At 39.0% G+C, this 16646-nt stretch overlaps 1 protein-coding gene across 5 annotated transcripts in view; it reads right to left on the reverse strand.

Moving 5' to 3' along the window:
- The window catches only part of UNC80 (unc-80 homolog, NALCN channel complex subunit), a 163405-nt gene that overhangs the window by 82213 nt on the left and 64546 nt on the right, over positions 1-16646 (reverse strand). For 4 of the 5 annotated variants that reach the window (XM_081143317.1, XM_081143315.1, XM_081143314.1 and 1 more), the window contains exons 23-26: positions 15867-16079; positions 13964-14099; positions 11715-11848; positions 3466-3631 (exon numbers count right to left, since the gene is read on the reverse strand). In XM_081143317.1, the coding sequence (XP_080999443.1) occupies positions 3466-3631; positions 11715-11848; positions 13964-14099; positions 15867-16079 (649 nt within the window). Of the gene's footprint in view, positions 1-3465; positions 3632-11714; positions 11849-13927; positions 14100-15866; positions 16080-16646 lie in introns of all 5 variants that reach the window. The other variant, XM_081143313.1, reaches the window with a different exon arrangement.

Raw genomic sequence — 16646 nt, forward strand, 5'->3', positions numbered from 1 at the left:
TAATACAATTTCATGTCAAAGTAGACTTGGAAGTAGAGAAAAATTAGAGGTATTTTTTTTTTTTTAATTTGTACAGAAGCACACTTGAGTATTTTTTGCCTGATTTCATGATACAACCTGTTCTACCACCAAAGGTAATTGGAGACAGCACTGAGAAATTAGTGTTCAGAATTATGGCATTGAGTTAAAAAAGGGAAAAAAAGAGAAAGAACTCATGGACACAACAGTGACTGTGGGGGAAATGGGGGTGGGGGAGGTGGGGGAGGGTTTAGAGGGGATAAATGGTGATGGAAATAAAGTAAAATAAAATGAAATAAAATAAAGGAAATAAAAGAACATGGCATTGATTATTTACAAAGGACATAACAGAATTCATATTTGGTATCATACATGAAAAACATTAGTTGAGACTGCACAGCATTGAATTTTAGCCTTTATCTCCATGACAACGAGAACTAGCATGAAAATGAAACAAATTCTTCCAAATTAGATAAAACATCTCTTTATCCATTTTTTCTCACCCCACATTAAATCCATTAGCAAGTCCTGCTGGCTCCACACATCAAAATTTCATAGGCAAAATTTCATAGGCTTCTGACCCATCCCATCCCTCCTCGCACCCTTCCCATCTCATTCTTTCCCAGCCACGTTGGCCTTTTTGCCTTTTTTCAAGTGCTCCAAGTTCATTCCTGCATAAGAACCTTGTTCTCTCCTGCTGTCTCTAGGAAACTCCTCCCGCAGCCTTTTGCATGACTGGCTCCTTCACCCAGGCTAGTCTCTGCTCAGTGTCACTTATGGGTCCTTCTCTGAACTACAATCCCCCTACTCTAGGTTGCTACCAATTCTGTGACCCTAATTTGTTTTCTTTCATACAACTTATCTCTCCTAAAAAAGTATTTAATGTTATCCACTATTATGTTATTAACTATTAGCTAATATAAACTAAAATATATGAGGGGAAAATTTCCTCTTCATGGCAGTTTTCTGAGAACCTGTTATAGTGCTTCGCATAAAGTAGGTGCCCAAAAGGTGATTGTTGAATACTCATAAATGTCTTATGTATTGGAATACCTGTCTTAGTTTGTATTTGGAATATGGGTGAAATGACTGGACAGATCCTGCTTGGAGATTTTAGGCAGACATTTTTAGTTTAAAAATTATTTCATGTTAGTTTTCCTCGGTAGAATCTGAATTGTCCCCAGGTTGTTTATTTCAAGAATTGATATTTTTTTTGCTTTAATAAAAACAGATGGCATGATATGTTAAATAAAATTTTTATAATCTAAATTAGCAGGCTTCTTCATGGCACCCATTTTAACATTGATTTAGCAGCTGATATCTGCTTATCAAAAGGATTCAGGAATATTTAGGAATCTTCAGGAGGATTTTTGCAAACTGGTAAAGGATATATTATGGATATGCTTTCATTTCATTTATAGTTTCATTTTTCTGCTCTTCACTTAATAAACAACTTTCATATGTTAACATAGCCATTCTATGAAAAGAGACAATACTAATCATTTGTGTCTTTGGATATTATAAACAACCTATACAAATGATTACCATGAAATTAAAGTGTTCTTAAAATTAACCTGATATTTTCTTAAAATGGTGTAGAATTTACTCTGCTCAAATTTAACCATGTCAGTACTAGAAATTTTTATTTCAGCTACTTTAAATAATAATTAACATAATAACTTTGAATGGGCAAAAACCAAGCAAACATCCCCTTGGATTACATTGAAAAGATGGAGGTTTCTCGTCATATGCGGTTATCCTTGTCTTAAGTAGGAATGCTTGAAAATATATTGACTTGGTAGTCCTTCATATGCAGAAATTGTTAAGATTTGGCTGAAAATATTTGGTTCACCATAAGTTTATTATGATATAACAATTATTTGCATTTTTACGTTGCTGTGACAACAATCTTGAAATATTAAAAAATAATTCCCGTGTATATCCATTCCATGAAAGATTTTAGAGACTTTAAAGATTTTAAAGATTGTATGTCTTCTATATTTAGGGCTATTCCTTCCAAGAATTGTTCATTCTTTAAAACATCAAAATTCATGGACTCCTTGTCTATAGCACACTAGAAAATACCAAACGCATAAAATCACCTTTGACTCTTTACAAATGTGCTGATGTTCTTTTCACTGAAATTCACTAGAAAAATGATGCTGTGCAACAGAATTTAAGAAACAGCAAAATCAGATAGAGAAGTTAACTTTAGAGCGCAACTTAAAACTTTACATTCTTTACTTTAGCTCATATTTAAAATGTTCTGAATGGGTTCAAATCTATATGCTCAAATCTACATGCTATTAAAAAACAATGATAACAATTATTTACTGTGTACCTATTGTGTACCAGGCACTGATTTTATGCTCTATTTGCCTTTTCTCATTTAAAGCTTTCAACATCGTGAACGTGGTAGGTGTTATTAAACCAATTTTACGGAGAAGAAAACTGTGACTCAGGAGGTAAGTAACTTGGACAAGGTTACACAGCTAGTTACTATAGTTTAGCATTTTAAGATGCACATTTTTTCACATTTTAACATATCTGACATTGAGTTCTGTCTTATAGTTGACGATATCTTAAGAACACTAGTGCCAGGGGGCAGTTGTGACACCTTTGTTATTACTTGTGTCCATGTGAACATCTGAAGCATCAGCAACAAACTTTACAGAATGGGTACCAGTGTCTTTTAACTCCAAGAAGCCAAAGGGTAGCTGGGTGGAGGGTGGGTGAGGAGCTAAGTCAGGTGTGTTTGGCAAGTTTCTGAAGCAGGAATTGAAGGTAGGCTAGCTTCACACAACTGAATATTTCCTTAAGTAACTAGCACCAATAGCTTTACTTCTTTTATAGATTAATTTAAAAATGATGTATTACTAACATTCTGATGACACACAGGACATAATCCTTTAAAAAACAACATGGACATTGACAATTCTGAGTTGAAGAAGGGTTAAGAAATTTGAACTCGGAACTGAGGATAGTTTGAAAACCCTGTAACTAGTTTATTTACACTTTACCTTTTTTTTTGGCTGCACAAGAATGATATATGCTGAAAACAAAATTTTACATCTAATTAAATCTGAAAGTCTTCTTTCAATAAGAATGCGATCAGAAAGTTTTACGTAAGAGCTGAATTGGGAGCATATTTCCTTTCTTGTTGGTACATAGAATAAAATCTCATCTTACAAATGATGGCATCTTAGGTTCAATGGGAAATGGAGAGGTGCTGAAATTCGAACCCGAGCTGGAATTAGAACCCAAGTCTCTTGGACTGAAGAGTCCAACTCCCAACTAGAATGGCTTCCTACCTTGTTAAATGGACACAGTATTGTATGGAGCCAACAGTCTTGGACTTCTTTGGGTGCTCAATTCTGCAGTTTAGATCCCAGACCAAATATTCTACAAGAAACCCTGAAACATGAAATAATCCTTGCTTTTCCCTACCTTTCTTCTCCTCAACACCTGCATCTGATTTGAGAGTGTGGCTACTACTGTGGAGGGAATCTTTTGAGTCTTCATTTTCATCCAGGACCCCGGCAAAGCTGATCTTCCTCTCATATCTGTGCCGGTCCAACTCAGGATCCAAACGAAGTCTGCAGCTCTCCAGGTCCTGAAATGTCAGTGAGGAGCACGTGAATGCTGGGTATCTCCCCACCACTGCAGTGGGCTTCTGGCAAAGAATTGCATAGAACTGCATTTAAAGAGCCCAATTCTCCTTTAGCTAATGCAAATTGTAGAATGAGGCCATAAAAATATTCCTTGAATTTTAAAAAACATCTTCCCTATCTCATAGTTTTTTGCTTTTCCTCGCATGCTTCACCTTCTAAAAGCACAGACCTTATTCCAAATCCACAACTACCTTCCTCACCTTCTAATTCTTTGTGCACAGTTTTAACTAAAATTGGTATTTACCTGTTTATGAAATAATCATGCATTGAGTGCATTGAGTATGAATGTGTTAGTACTGAGGGATAAGAAATGGTTCTTGTCCTAAAGGAAGTCAGAATCCCAAGGGAGAGACTGGGAAGGCAAACGAGTGATAAATTCCAAGGTTGAGAGAGTAGGAGCTTAGAAATCATGCTTGGAGGCTGCGGTTGGCAGAACAATGACCCTCCAGAGATGTCCATGCCTTAGTCCCTGGAACCTGGTGAATATGTTACTTTACATTGCAACAGGGACTTTGCACGTGTGACTGAGGTTAAGGACCCTGAGATGGGAGATCATCCTGGATTAGGTAGGCTTGACCTAATCAAGCAAATTTCTAAAAGTGAGAGCTTTTCCAGGCTGTGGCCAGAGGAATACGTAACTGTGGAAGAAGAGTGAGAATGATGCTGAATTACTGGCTTTAAAGGTGGGAGAAGAGGCAAAGGAATGTGGGTGGCCTCTGGAAGATGGAATAAGATCAAGGAAAGAGCCTTCTCTAGAGGCCCAGAGAGGAGTGCAGCCTTGCCGACACCTTGTCTTCAACCTGGTGAGACCTGTTTCTAATTTCTGATCTCCAAAACTGTAAGATGATGTGTTTGAGTTGTTTCAAACAACTAAAATTGTTGTAGTCTGTTATAGCAGAAATAGAAAATGAATACTGAATTAATGTTGTACTTAAATGTGAAGGTTAAGTAAAGTTAGCTCAGCAAACAAGTGGGGAAAGGAAGTTCAGGTTTAGGAAATCTCATGTGTGAGGGCCAGAAAGAAGCTCAAAACAGGATGATACATTGGCAGAATTTCTCACTCGCTTCTAGGTAAACCTCAGTTTTAGGGGTTCCATTACTATCCCCTTAAGAACAGAATGTGCCCATACCTTAAAGCAAGCCTTGAGGAGTGTTAATATTTAGTAGGAGTTTGGCCTGTGAGGCCCCAAATTTAAAATTTGACCTGTTTTGCAAATGGTGACTAGTTCATGCTGAAGATCATATTTAATTATTAGTTATAAAACTCTTTTGGACGATCTGATAAAAAAATATATAAAATGCCAACTTTATTTTTATAAAGCATTTTTTCTAATTATGATATAATATGCCTTCTGATTCAAATAGATATGAAAAATATTTTTAAAATGCAGTTTGCACCAAGAATAAACTCATATTTTTAATTATTATTAATAAATCAATCTTAGACCTCACATGTTTTTTTCTTTTCTCTTTAGATTAAGAACAGAAGTTATACTTTAGTACTCAGAAAAGTCTATCACATCTAGAAAAATAAAGGAACTACATGGAATCTATTTAACGTTGTCAAAAAGATTCTAGGGTATAAATGCTTCTCTGAAATTGATCCCTTTAAAAATAACCTAATTTATATTTTGGTAGTCAAATTTAATTAGATAAATTTCTTAGGACAAAAGTAATAATATAACAAGTCCGATTCTCAAAAGTAGTTATCTCTTCCAATTTCTTCTTTTATCTTCTTGTCAAAATCCCACCTATTTTTCAAAGCTACATTTAAGTGTGACCTCTTCCAGAAGAGTTCCTCAGATTTTTCTAGCCCTTTCTTTGGCCAACCATGGCCCTATGCTCCCACCACCTTTCAGTGTACGGAAGGATGCTCCAACCAACTGAGCCACACAGGCCGGGGCAACCGGCTACTCTTATATTTTGCTTCAGAAACTAGTTTTGCACTATTGGTTCTCCTGTTATAGTATATTCATCTCTGTACCACCCCTCCTCCACTCCTGCCACCTTCACACCACCTTGTTTGTTGTCTTACTCTCAATAAATATTCATTGGTTTAGCATTGATAAATGTAAATTGTGCTTTGCTTCTAATTTTTTAACTATAGGAACATTTGGAATTCAGCAGTATATTTTATAACCTGATTTGTTAAATCCCATTGGTACAGCTGGTACAATTTCTAGCACAGTCTTGTACAAAAGTATCTAATATGTTGTTTTCCCTAATGAATAAAGGTAAAATTACAAAGACTTGCTTTCTGCCTGTTTCTTTATTATGAACTCATTTGTGCACTGTATGGGAACTGTTTATTTCTATGTGGCTTGGTCACTGGTTATTGGTGTCAATAATTCAACTGAAAAACATTTTAACAGACCAGCAATTTTACAAAAAAATTCTTTAAAAAAAATATTTGTCTATTGCTCTCAAGTTTGGAAGTTAATATTTAGAGAAAAATTTGATTATTATGCTCTTTTAGATTATAAATCTTGTAAAAATGCTACTTTCTCTTTTTTTAAGACATTATTTATTTGTATGGTTAACAAAAAAAGTGACTAAAATGCTACTAGAAGTTGTTTTTAGAGAGAAAAAAGCACATTTAATTAAGTTGCATCTAGGGATTAATGTGGAAAAAAATTGTTAAGTTGGCAAAGATATTTTTTTAGCACATTTTAATACCTTTCTTTTGATATAATTTTTCCTTTTCTTTTAACTCCATTACCCTCCAATGCAGTGAGGGCTACCTGGGATTTCCTGACCTTATCTAAGAAATAATTGTGGCGCAGCCGGGTGTGGCTCAGCAGTTGAACGTGGACCTGGGATCCAGGCGATAGGGGTTCAATTCCCGGTGAGGGCACAAGCCCGGATTGCAGGCTCGATCAATGACTCTCATCATTGATGTTTCTATCTCTCTCTCTCTCCCTCTCCTTTCCTCTCTCTGAAATCAATAAAGATTTATTTAAAAAAAAATAATTGTGGTTAAACAAATTAACTTTACTATAATTATTGTGTTTAAGGTTCTTTTGCTTCCTCTCCCACATTTTGGATATAACTAGGACTTTTTCAAACAAATATTTCACAGAGAAATCTGTTCCATTTTAGAAATGGGCTTAGGGCATTTCTATCAGAAAGACATTTTTTCTTGGTAGAAAGTTTATGTTCATGATCTTCTCCCATCCTCAAGCCTCAAGTGTAGAATATTTATAGCTTTGAATGGCATTATTTTACTATGTCCTTCTTTTACTATTCTGTGTATTGTGGTAGCTATTTATTTTTACTGCTATTAAAAATGTTACAGGGGAGGAAACAGGATGGTGGCGTACCTAGCACCTGCACCCACCGCCTCCTGCAACCACATCAAAATTAAAACTAAAATCCAGAACCACAGTCACTCAGAGCCTCCTGAGATGTGGCTGCACAGAAGCCCTACAACCAGGGAGCTGAAGCAGCACCAAGACCAGTAGGAGGGGTGGAGACGAGGGCAGGGCGGGGCTGGATCATGGCGACGCAGCCGCGGGCCTATATCCGGTGCCGCGGGTTAAACCCAGGAGGGAATCTCGGCGGTGGGGGTTTCCTGGAGGAGGGAGGGGTCCCAGCCCCACAACAGGCCCCCAGCCCAGGGCTCCAGGGGCGGGAAGAGACTTCCCCACACCTTCGGGCTGTGAAACCAGTGGGGACTGTCCTGAGGGTCTCGGAGGCTGCGGGAGCCCCAGCAGCTCCTCTAAAGGGCCCGGCACGGACTCACTCGGACGCTCCCTCTGAGCCCAGCGCCGGGCAGCAGCCTGAAAGGACCCGGGACACTCGGGAGGAACTAACCTGCCTGAGATCCGGGCGAGAGGTGGAGGGGCGGCTTCCTCCCGGGCAGAAGGGCTGGCAGAGGCCATGGCTCCTTTGGCGAGTCCTCCCCGCACAGCCGGCAGGCAGGCGCCATGTTTGAATCGCCAGCACCTGACTCATGCCTTTGGCCCCGCCCCGTGATTCCCGGAGGCCCCGCCCCTCCCCACCTGCAGCTCATCCAGGCCATTTCCAGGGGCTTTTCTGTGCAAGTGGCCTCTTGAGCCTCATGCTCAGGACTTTCCTAAAATCTCTCAAACAAGCAGCAGCGGGCCCCATACAGCTTGATAAGCGGCCCCAGGCCTGGCACTAGCGGCAGCTGCACTGGCTCATAGCTTGGCTTCTCCTGGGCACCTCCAAGCCCAGCACAAGTAGCAGGCAACTACGGTTTGCTGTGTCGCTCATGCTGGGTGGCCCTGGGCAAGGCACTGGCACAGGCTGACTTTGCACCTCCCGGGAGGCCCCAGAGACAGTGCACCTGGTGGTCAGACTCAACCACGCTGGATTATAACCCTACCACATCCACGAGTGACACTCAAGGGGTGCACTTGGTGAACACCAAAGGTCCACTGAAGTAAATCCTGCTCCATAAGGGTGTCTCCAGCACAGCAGCTCTTTGGCTGTAGTTGCAGCTGGTCCTCACAGCTGATTACCAGGGGGGTCAATTCCTCCCAGTGACGCCAACAGCAACCAAGGCTCAACTATAACAGTACAGTGGACACAGCCCACACAGGGGACCACCTAGAAGGCCCAGCTCAGGTGACTGGGGAGGCTGAGCCACTGGACCCTACAGGACACCTACTACACAAAGCCACTCTACCAATTCCAGGAGACATAGCAGCTCTACCTAATTCATAGAAACAAACACCGGAAGCTGCCAAAATGTGGAGGCAAAGAAACATGTCACAAAGGAAAGAACAGAAGAAATCTCTAGAAGAGAAACTAAATGAAATAGACCCAAGCAAGCTAACAGATACAGAGTTCAGAATTATGGTTATAAGGATGCTCAAGGATATTAGTAAGAGTATGACGAAAATAACAGAAAATTAATGACATAATAAAGTACCAATCTGAAATGAAGGTTACATGAACTGCAATGAAGAATAATTTACAGGGAATCAACAGTAGAGTAGAGGATGCTGAGAATCAAGTCAGCAATTTGGAACATGAGGAAACAAAAAACACCCAACCAGAAGAGCAAAAAGAAAAAAGAATCCAGAAATATGAAGATAGTGTACGGAGCCTGTGGGACAACTTCAAGAGGCCCAACATTAGTATTACTGGGCTGCCAGAAAGGGAAGAAAGAGACCAAGAAATTGAAAACCTATTTGAAAAAATAATTACAGAAAACTTTCCCTACTTGAGGAAAGAAATAGACTTACAAGTCCAGGAAGCACAGAGGGTCCCAAACAAGAGGAACCCAAAGAGGCCCACAGCAAGACACATCATAATTAAAATGACAAAGTTTAAGTCAAAGAACGAGCGCAGCCGGGCATGGCTCAGTGGTTGATCGTCGACCTAGGATCCAGGCAATCGGTGTTCATTCCCAGTCAGGGCACATGCCCGGGTTGCGGGCTGCAGCCAATCAATGACTCTCATCATTGATGTTTCTGTCTGTCTCCCTCTCCTTTCCTCTTTCTGAAATCAATAAAGATATATTAAAAAAAAAAAAAAAAAGACAATGAATCTTAAAAGCAGCAAGAGAAAAGCAATTAGTTACCTACAAGGGAACACCCATAGGACTGTCAACTGATTTCTCGAGAGAAACTTTGTAGGCCAGAAGGGAGTGGTAAGAAATATTCAAAGTGATGAAAAACATGGAACTACAACCAAGATTGTTCTACCCAGCAAAGCTATCATTTAGAATTGAAGGTCAGATGAAGAACTTCTCAGACAAAGAAAAGCTAAAGGAGTTCATCACCACCAAACCAGCACTACAGGAAATGTTGAAGGGTCTTCTTTAAGAAGAAGCCAATGAACAAAATAATGTGATGAACTAAATAGATCCAGAGACATTGACGCATACAACAGATGATCATATTTCAGAGAGAAGAGGGAAGGGGTGGGAAGAGATTAACCAAAGAAGTTATACACATATATGCATAATCCATGGACACAGTCAATAATGGGGTGAAGGCCTAGGAGAGGGTGGGAGCGAGGTGGAGGGGGTCAATTGGAGAGAAAAAAATGGGACACTTGTAATACTTTCAACAATAAAGATAAATTTTTAAAAAATGTTACCAAACTAATAAAACACTATGAAGATCTATAAGCACCCTTGCAGCAAATGTTTTGTTAAAACTTTAGAATATTTCATTTTGATGGTATTTATGCTGAGCCTGATAGATTCGCTATTTAATACAATTTCTTAAAAAAGCAATTTCAAGCATTTTCAGCATCTGTGTTGGTAAAATAGTTTTATGGCACTCATTGCTTTTTCTATAGTAGTTTAGAATTCAACAGTTTCTTTCTCATTTATCTTATAAAGGTCACATCTCCACAAAATATATAAACCTACACTTGAAGTGAAAATCCTAATGTAATGAATAAAAGATTTCTGAGCCCCTGTTAAAGGCAATAGAGCAGTGAAAACTTTCGTCTCATTGACTGAATGACTGCAAGCTCTGTTTTAGCTTAATTTCTTGGCATTTCCTACTAGTCTGCAAGTTGGTTATACAGTAATTTTTAAAAGATGTGACTGATTAAAAAAATAAATTTGTTATAATAATAAGGGTCATTAAACTATAGCTTTATAGAGTTGAATGGGAAAACAAAAATAACTGAGTCAAACTTTAAGATTCTCTTTTTAAATTTCAATAGATCAAAATAGTGGCCAATAAAAATATGAAAACTTAGAAGTAAATACATTTCTGTGTTTTTATGAAGACTGGTATAATTAGAATGTTGATAGGATAATACTGACAGATTCTTACAGACATTTTATCATACTGGATTTTAGACTACACACATGTGTTAAGTGGTGGCCTTGATTTGATTTTATAGAGGAGCTTCAACATAATAGTAAAGTTAACAATTCAGAAAATTAGAGGCCCAGGTTAATATAAAATTAAATAAGAGTAGTAGGAGGAACTGCTTTTTTCAATATCCAAATCATCATTTGGATAGTTTCACATTCCAAATGTGGGTATGTTTCTCTTAAAAGTATATATTTCACCCATACATGTTTCCAACTTGAAAATATCTACTTTATGTTTAGAGTGAAAGGAAACAGGCTTTGCAAACACTGGAAGAGCAGAGGGAGGGGCACTGCTCAGGAATCCCAGCACACATTCTTTAGGCCCCACCAGGATTAGTGTATGGCCTTGCTAATGCTGCATTTGGTTAAAAAAATAGGGGAGCTGATGGATTGTAAAATTCACTTAAATGAAAGCACATAGACTGTTGGTGTAACACTTTTCCTGAGTGAGTAGTTTAAACCTTGTGTAAAGCAAAAAAAGAACTTGTCCAGTTCCTTGGCTCTGGCCTGATGATGCCTCTATTGAAAGAATCACTGGAAATTCAGTGCTTATTAGAGAACTATGGGCCAAAAAAAATGGCTCTGAGATGTGTCCCTGTCCCATACACTCTGTGAAGGCTCTTGCTCTTACATGGTGTTTTTATCTTCTGTTAAACAAATCAGGCCCTGATGGTAAGAATGTGTGTGTGTGTCTGTGTGTGTGTGTATGCATATCTTTTCCTGCCCATCCATAAGAAATACTTCAGGAATAGAATATATGTTTGGGAATATTTAGATGCCAAAAAGAAATCTTTTTATCCATAATTTCAATGAGAAAACTCATTGGAAGCACATTTCTATGTGGATTTATTAGCAGCTAGTATGAAAAAAAAAATCTGTCAGAGATTTCTAAAACATGCTGGCCAGAAAACCCTCACAGCTTGCAGCATGAAGGAACCCACATGTTCTTAGACATTCTAGCATTACTGATAGTGATTAGTCAAACATTTTACCTGGAGATGCTATATTCTGTGATTTCAAGGTCAACTTGAGAGTTACTTTTTTTTTAATAGAGGAAAGAAATTTTATTTCTATATATGAAAATCCCTTGGTTGAATTTTGAATTATATGACACATTTGGCCATTGGGCATTTGAGGAAAACAAGGATACTCAAAACCAAGTCACATGTCTTAGTCTCACCAAGTAGCCTGATTATTGACACGCATGCTTTTCTTACCACCAGAGGCTCAGTGCGTGGTCTGGGCAGGCAAGAAAAGGTCTCTCGGAGGAAGGTGGTAATCTCCAGGAGAAGCTGGCACGCTGCCATCTTCAAAGCAAAGGGGCAGCCGCATTTAGAGGGGTTCACAGTACCTATGGAATGAAAGAGCTCTTTCATAAGTAAACAAACTAAAATACAGAGAGGCACGGTTTAATGGATATAGCTACACATGTGTAAAATCAAATTGCATATGAGAACGGTACCTAAACATGTTCAAAATGAAAGTGCATATGAGAATGTTACCTATAAATGTTCAATTTACCTATTCCCTTTACCGTAATCTTTGCATAAACAGGCCCCTCTCTTTTTCCATTTTGTCACTCTATAATGAGTGCCTGAGTATTAAAATGGCATTCAAGAACCAAATTATTCTTACCACCTCATAGAGCAATGAATGCAGCTCGACTAAACTAGAAAGCCTCTTAATGAAAACAGGAGTGGGAAAGCAGTTTTGCAAGATTTTCACATCACTGTTCAAGCAGATTTAGACTGTATACATGGCAGTGAACTAGATTTGAAACTACAAAAATTCTGCGGATTCATTTCATGAGAGACATCCCTCTTGATGTTCTGAGGCCAGTGAAGTTGTTTCAGTTCTAGCCCAGATATATTTCTGCAGCAGACAGAAGGCACCCTTGATCACCTCTATCATCCAGCGTATACAATTTAGCCTGTCATATTAAGGTATAGCTATACTAGAAGTATGCAAATACTCTCCTTTGCTCTAAAGCAGACTGGTCTTTGAATGAGTGAAACATTGCATCCACCATAGATCAAGTAGTGAATTTTTCTCTAAAGGCAGATAATGGCCAAGTTTATACCACAGAGGCTTTTTAAATTCTCAGGATTTAAAAGTCTCACATACATACCATCACAAAACAAGCAGAAATATATTGATTACTTATCAGTGTTCAGAAAAGAAGACCAAAGCCATGGAAAGTTCTGTCTCTCATAAAAGAAGTTATCTATTTTGAATGAATCAAGTCATTGAGTGAATAATATCCTTGCATATCAACATTCTTAAAAATATCTCTAAAATATTTCCCATTAGGCTTTCTTAATTGAATAGAATATATACTTCACAGTTTATATTGACAGTAGGAGGAAATTATGGTCTTTCTGAAGATATCTGGCTATTGTTTCCTCAGGAAAACCATTATTTTCTCTCCAGAGGTAGTATGTGGTGGGTGATAATGCCTCTTTTTAAAAATGAGACAAACTCCTTTAGAATTTCTAGACCGATATGTGTTTGTACCATAATTATCTTTTAAATGCAAGATGAGCTATGTATTGACCTGAAAGTGGAATGAAACCAGACATTCCAACCTTATGTTTGATGGAGGCTACATGACTCTAGAAGTTCCCTGGATGTGCAATGGTTTTCTAAAAATAATTAAACACTGGATATTCAGTATAAACTTATGGATCTGTTCTTTTACTTCTGAGGTTTTCATCTAGATTCTTCTTATCAGTCCTGTACACAATGAGCTTGGCCTTAGTTCAAGGTCTCTCATAACTATCATCTCAAATATTCTGTTACAATGAACAAGGACTGAGTAATGCATGAGTTTACAGAAAAGATAATATACCAGGTATAACACACTATAAATGGTACTTAGGTGGTCTCATAGAGATTCAATTGTCTATTATAATTTTAACAAATAACTACAGTACAGAAGACACTCGTAGTTTTAACAGTCTGAATCCTTTGATATTACAATTTCATGTTAAATGATACCATATACTTGGATTAAATATTACAATATATTAGTGATTTAGGAAGTATGTCATGCTCAATTTCCTTTGGTATAACTTTTATTTTTTTTAAATCTCCAAAAGCAATAATAAAAAACAAAATCTGACCAAACCTCTTCTGGGACAGTAATATTCCACAACTTAATTTTCTCAGAGAGGCCTAATACTAATCTTTGTATACTAATAGGAGTCAGAGACTACAAAACAATGGAAGGTCCACATGGCCTGCAACTCTCTGCTCCCGTCTATAGTCTCTTCTTTCTGGTTCTTGCCCTGCCATGTGTGTGGCTTTATGCATATGCTTTACGTCCATGCACAGGGAATAGGGGGAGAGGCGCCGTGGGGAGACATGGCAAGGTGGTAAGAGTATGAGAGGAGAGAGAAATATTAAGTGCTCCCAAAGCAGAGGTTCTTACAAGCAGGGGTTCTTGTAGTAAAGGGAGTCTCCTTACTGTCATCTAAAAAGTCTTCTTCCTCATCTTCCTTTCTCAGCCTCCTCTTGGTCTCTTCGTCATAAATGAGACCCAGCAGGTTGGCTGGGCTCTCACTTTCCCCGTGGCACAGCTCATTCAATCGGATGCCAATTGCCTACCACGGAGGCAAAAAAAAGAAACAGCACCAAGTATACCAGACTGCAAAGCAGGCTTTCGCATTACAGAGGCCATAGCCAACCAAGGAATGGAAGTTCTTCCAGCACAAGCCTCCTCTGTTTGCCATAGTGTTGCTGCCACCGTGGTCTCCAATGTGGAAACCCAGAGATGGAAGCCGTTGATGCCACCTTCGAGGTCATGTAGACTAAAGACTTGTAGGAACTGGAATGATACCTTTGTATAGTTATATACATTTACTCAGTGAAAATACATTCATTTACCTACGGGTCACTTATTTTATAGGTCTCATATAAGGGAGTATGTGGTCTTTCATGGAAGGTTTTGTTGCAGTAAAAATAAGAAGTCACTGTTCCTCAGAAGACTTCTGATTATGCTATTTTATGAGCATGTCATTCTCATGTTCATGAGTTTGGAGGTTGACAAGAATTCTGGTACTGCAATTTTATTTACATCTGCAATTATATATGCACCTACTGGCTTTTTTATAGACTTTGTTCCCCTCTCCATGATACACTGAATTAGTAAGAAATACTAACTATTCTTTTGGCAGAGTACCCAACATCAACATTAGAAATAGGAGAGAAGATCCTGCAGTTCTTGAAGCTGAACTGCATTTTACATTCTGAAGGACAACCAAAGGTTCCGGGACGGGGGGGACCTTGTCACCCATTTGAGGGATGCTGTGCTTGTTGCCTGGAAACTCAAAGACAAACCACATAGCCTGCTTTCAAATATGAATGTAATAACTTATTATTATAGAACGTCCCTTAGATGCAAAGGATTGAGATAAATGTTCTTTAGATACAATAGTTCACTTGACTTCATCACCCACAATCTTGGTATGATTTGAACGAAGGTTGTGGAGAGCGGAGATGCCAGGCTAAGCAATTTGAGTTCCATCCCACGGGAAAGGGAGGGCCACTGAAGCATTGTAAGTGGGTAGGGAGCACAATCTGATTTGCATTTTAGCCTAATCACTCTGACAGCAGTTTGGAGAATGAATGAGAGGGGCAAGTCTGGAGGCTGGGAGATAAATATGCATGTTCTGCTTTTAGATGAGCTATGCCCTACAGAGATCATTTTACTAGCAGCGCGTAGGATTTGTTCCTGTGGGGAGGAGAATGAATGGGAAAATGTCTTAGTCATCCAGCCTGAAGGGGCATTAGTGATGTGGAGGGGGTGGAATCAATGAGGGAAGGAGGCTTGGAACCTGTTCAAAGGCTGTCATTTTAGATGATGGTGGAATCATTAATAATAATAGAAATGCTAGGAGAGGGTATAGTTGTGGGGGTATTTAGATGGGAGGAACAGTGTTATTTTGGTCAGATGGAGTATTAAGTGAACGCCTCCAGAGTGCAACTGGCAATGCTGGCCTGGGATCTGAAGTGTCCTGGACAGAGAAGTCTATGCCATTGCCACACAGTTAACAGTTAGAAGCACAGGAATAAATGTAGCCCTGGGGGAAATTATACAGAAAGAAATCATAAGATATCCTGGGAAAACACATTTACAAGCAGGAAGGAAGTAGAGGACCAGGGAAGGAGACAGAAGAGTAATAATGTCTAACTTCCTACATTTATTGGGTGCATTAAATGAATTAAGATTCTTTTCCCCTAAGATGTTTTGTTCAGTGCCTGGCACATAACAGATACTCAATACATTGTCTCCCAAACAGACAAGCAAACATATCATCTTCACTTCACTCAAGCAGCCTAATTTTTATAGAAGAAAATCAAAAGCTCACGTCTCCCCATTGGTAGAAGAGCTTGGCAGCGTTCCACTGCAGCTTCTGGTTCCGCTTGTTGCCCATGATGGGTGACCGTCCCCTGGACAGGCCTTTCTTGGTGATATTCACGTGGTGGCCTTTCATCCACTCGGGCCAGTTGCCACGGTTGCAGCGGTGAACGAAACGGGCACATTCCAGGAACAGTGCTGCTCTGGCTACCACAGGGGCTTCCTGAGTTGGGGGTGGGAACGAGCAATGTGGGGTTAATGAAGGACAGGTGGGCCTTAAGGGAATTACTATGTACCCTTAGTTCATTGGAGTTTTTATTTGCTTTCGCTGTGTTTCCCAGGGTGGCATTAGCGTGGTTAACACAGTAGTGGGAAATCTGGAAAATGAATCCATGAAGGCAAATTTGGACACTGAAGAATTAGACATTTTAAGTAGGTCTCCGTGTTTACTCTTCTCCTTCTGCAGAATCTCAAGTAATTTCATGACTCTCTTTGCATGTTTAAGAGGCAGCTGGGATTTGAGTATGAGAGTGAAATGATTTTGAATAAGTTTTTAAATATGCAGCTTTTTTAAACCTTAAATTTTAACATGAAGCAAACAAATACTCAATTTCTAGAAATAGTCTTATGCTAACCCAGGATGTCAATAGTGTTTGTTCCAACAATAATCTATTATCTATGACCATCCACACGCTCCAAGAAAATGCAACTGCTCCAGAGCACTGGCTGGTAAGGAAAGGAAGCGCTTACTAGATTTTGTTGAGTTAGTCCCCCCTCCAACTTTGTCATG

The sequence above is a fragment of the Miniopterus schreibersii genome, assembly GCF_964146895.1.
Source record: "Miniopterus schreibersii genome assembly, chromosome: 7".
NCBI lineage: Eukaryota > Metazoa > Chordata > Mammalia > Chiroptera > Miniopteridae > Miniopterus > Miniopterus schreibersii.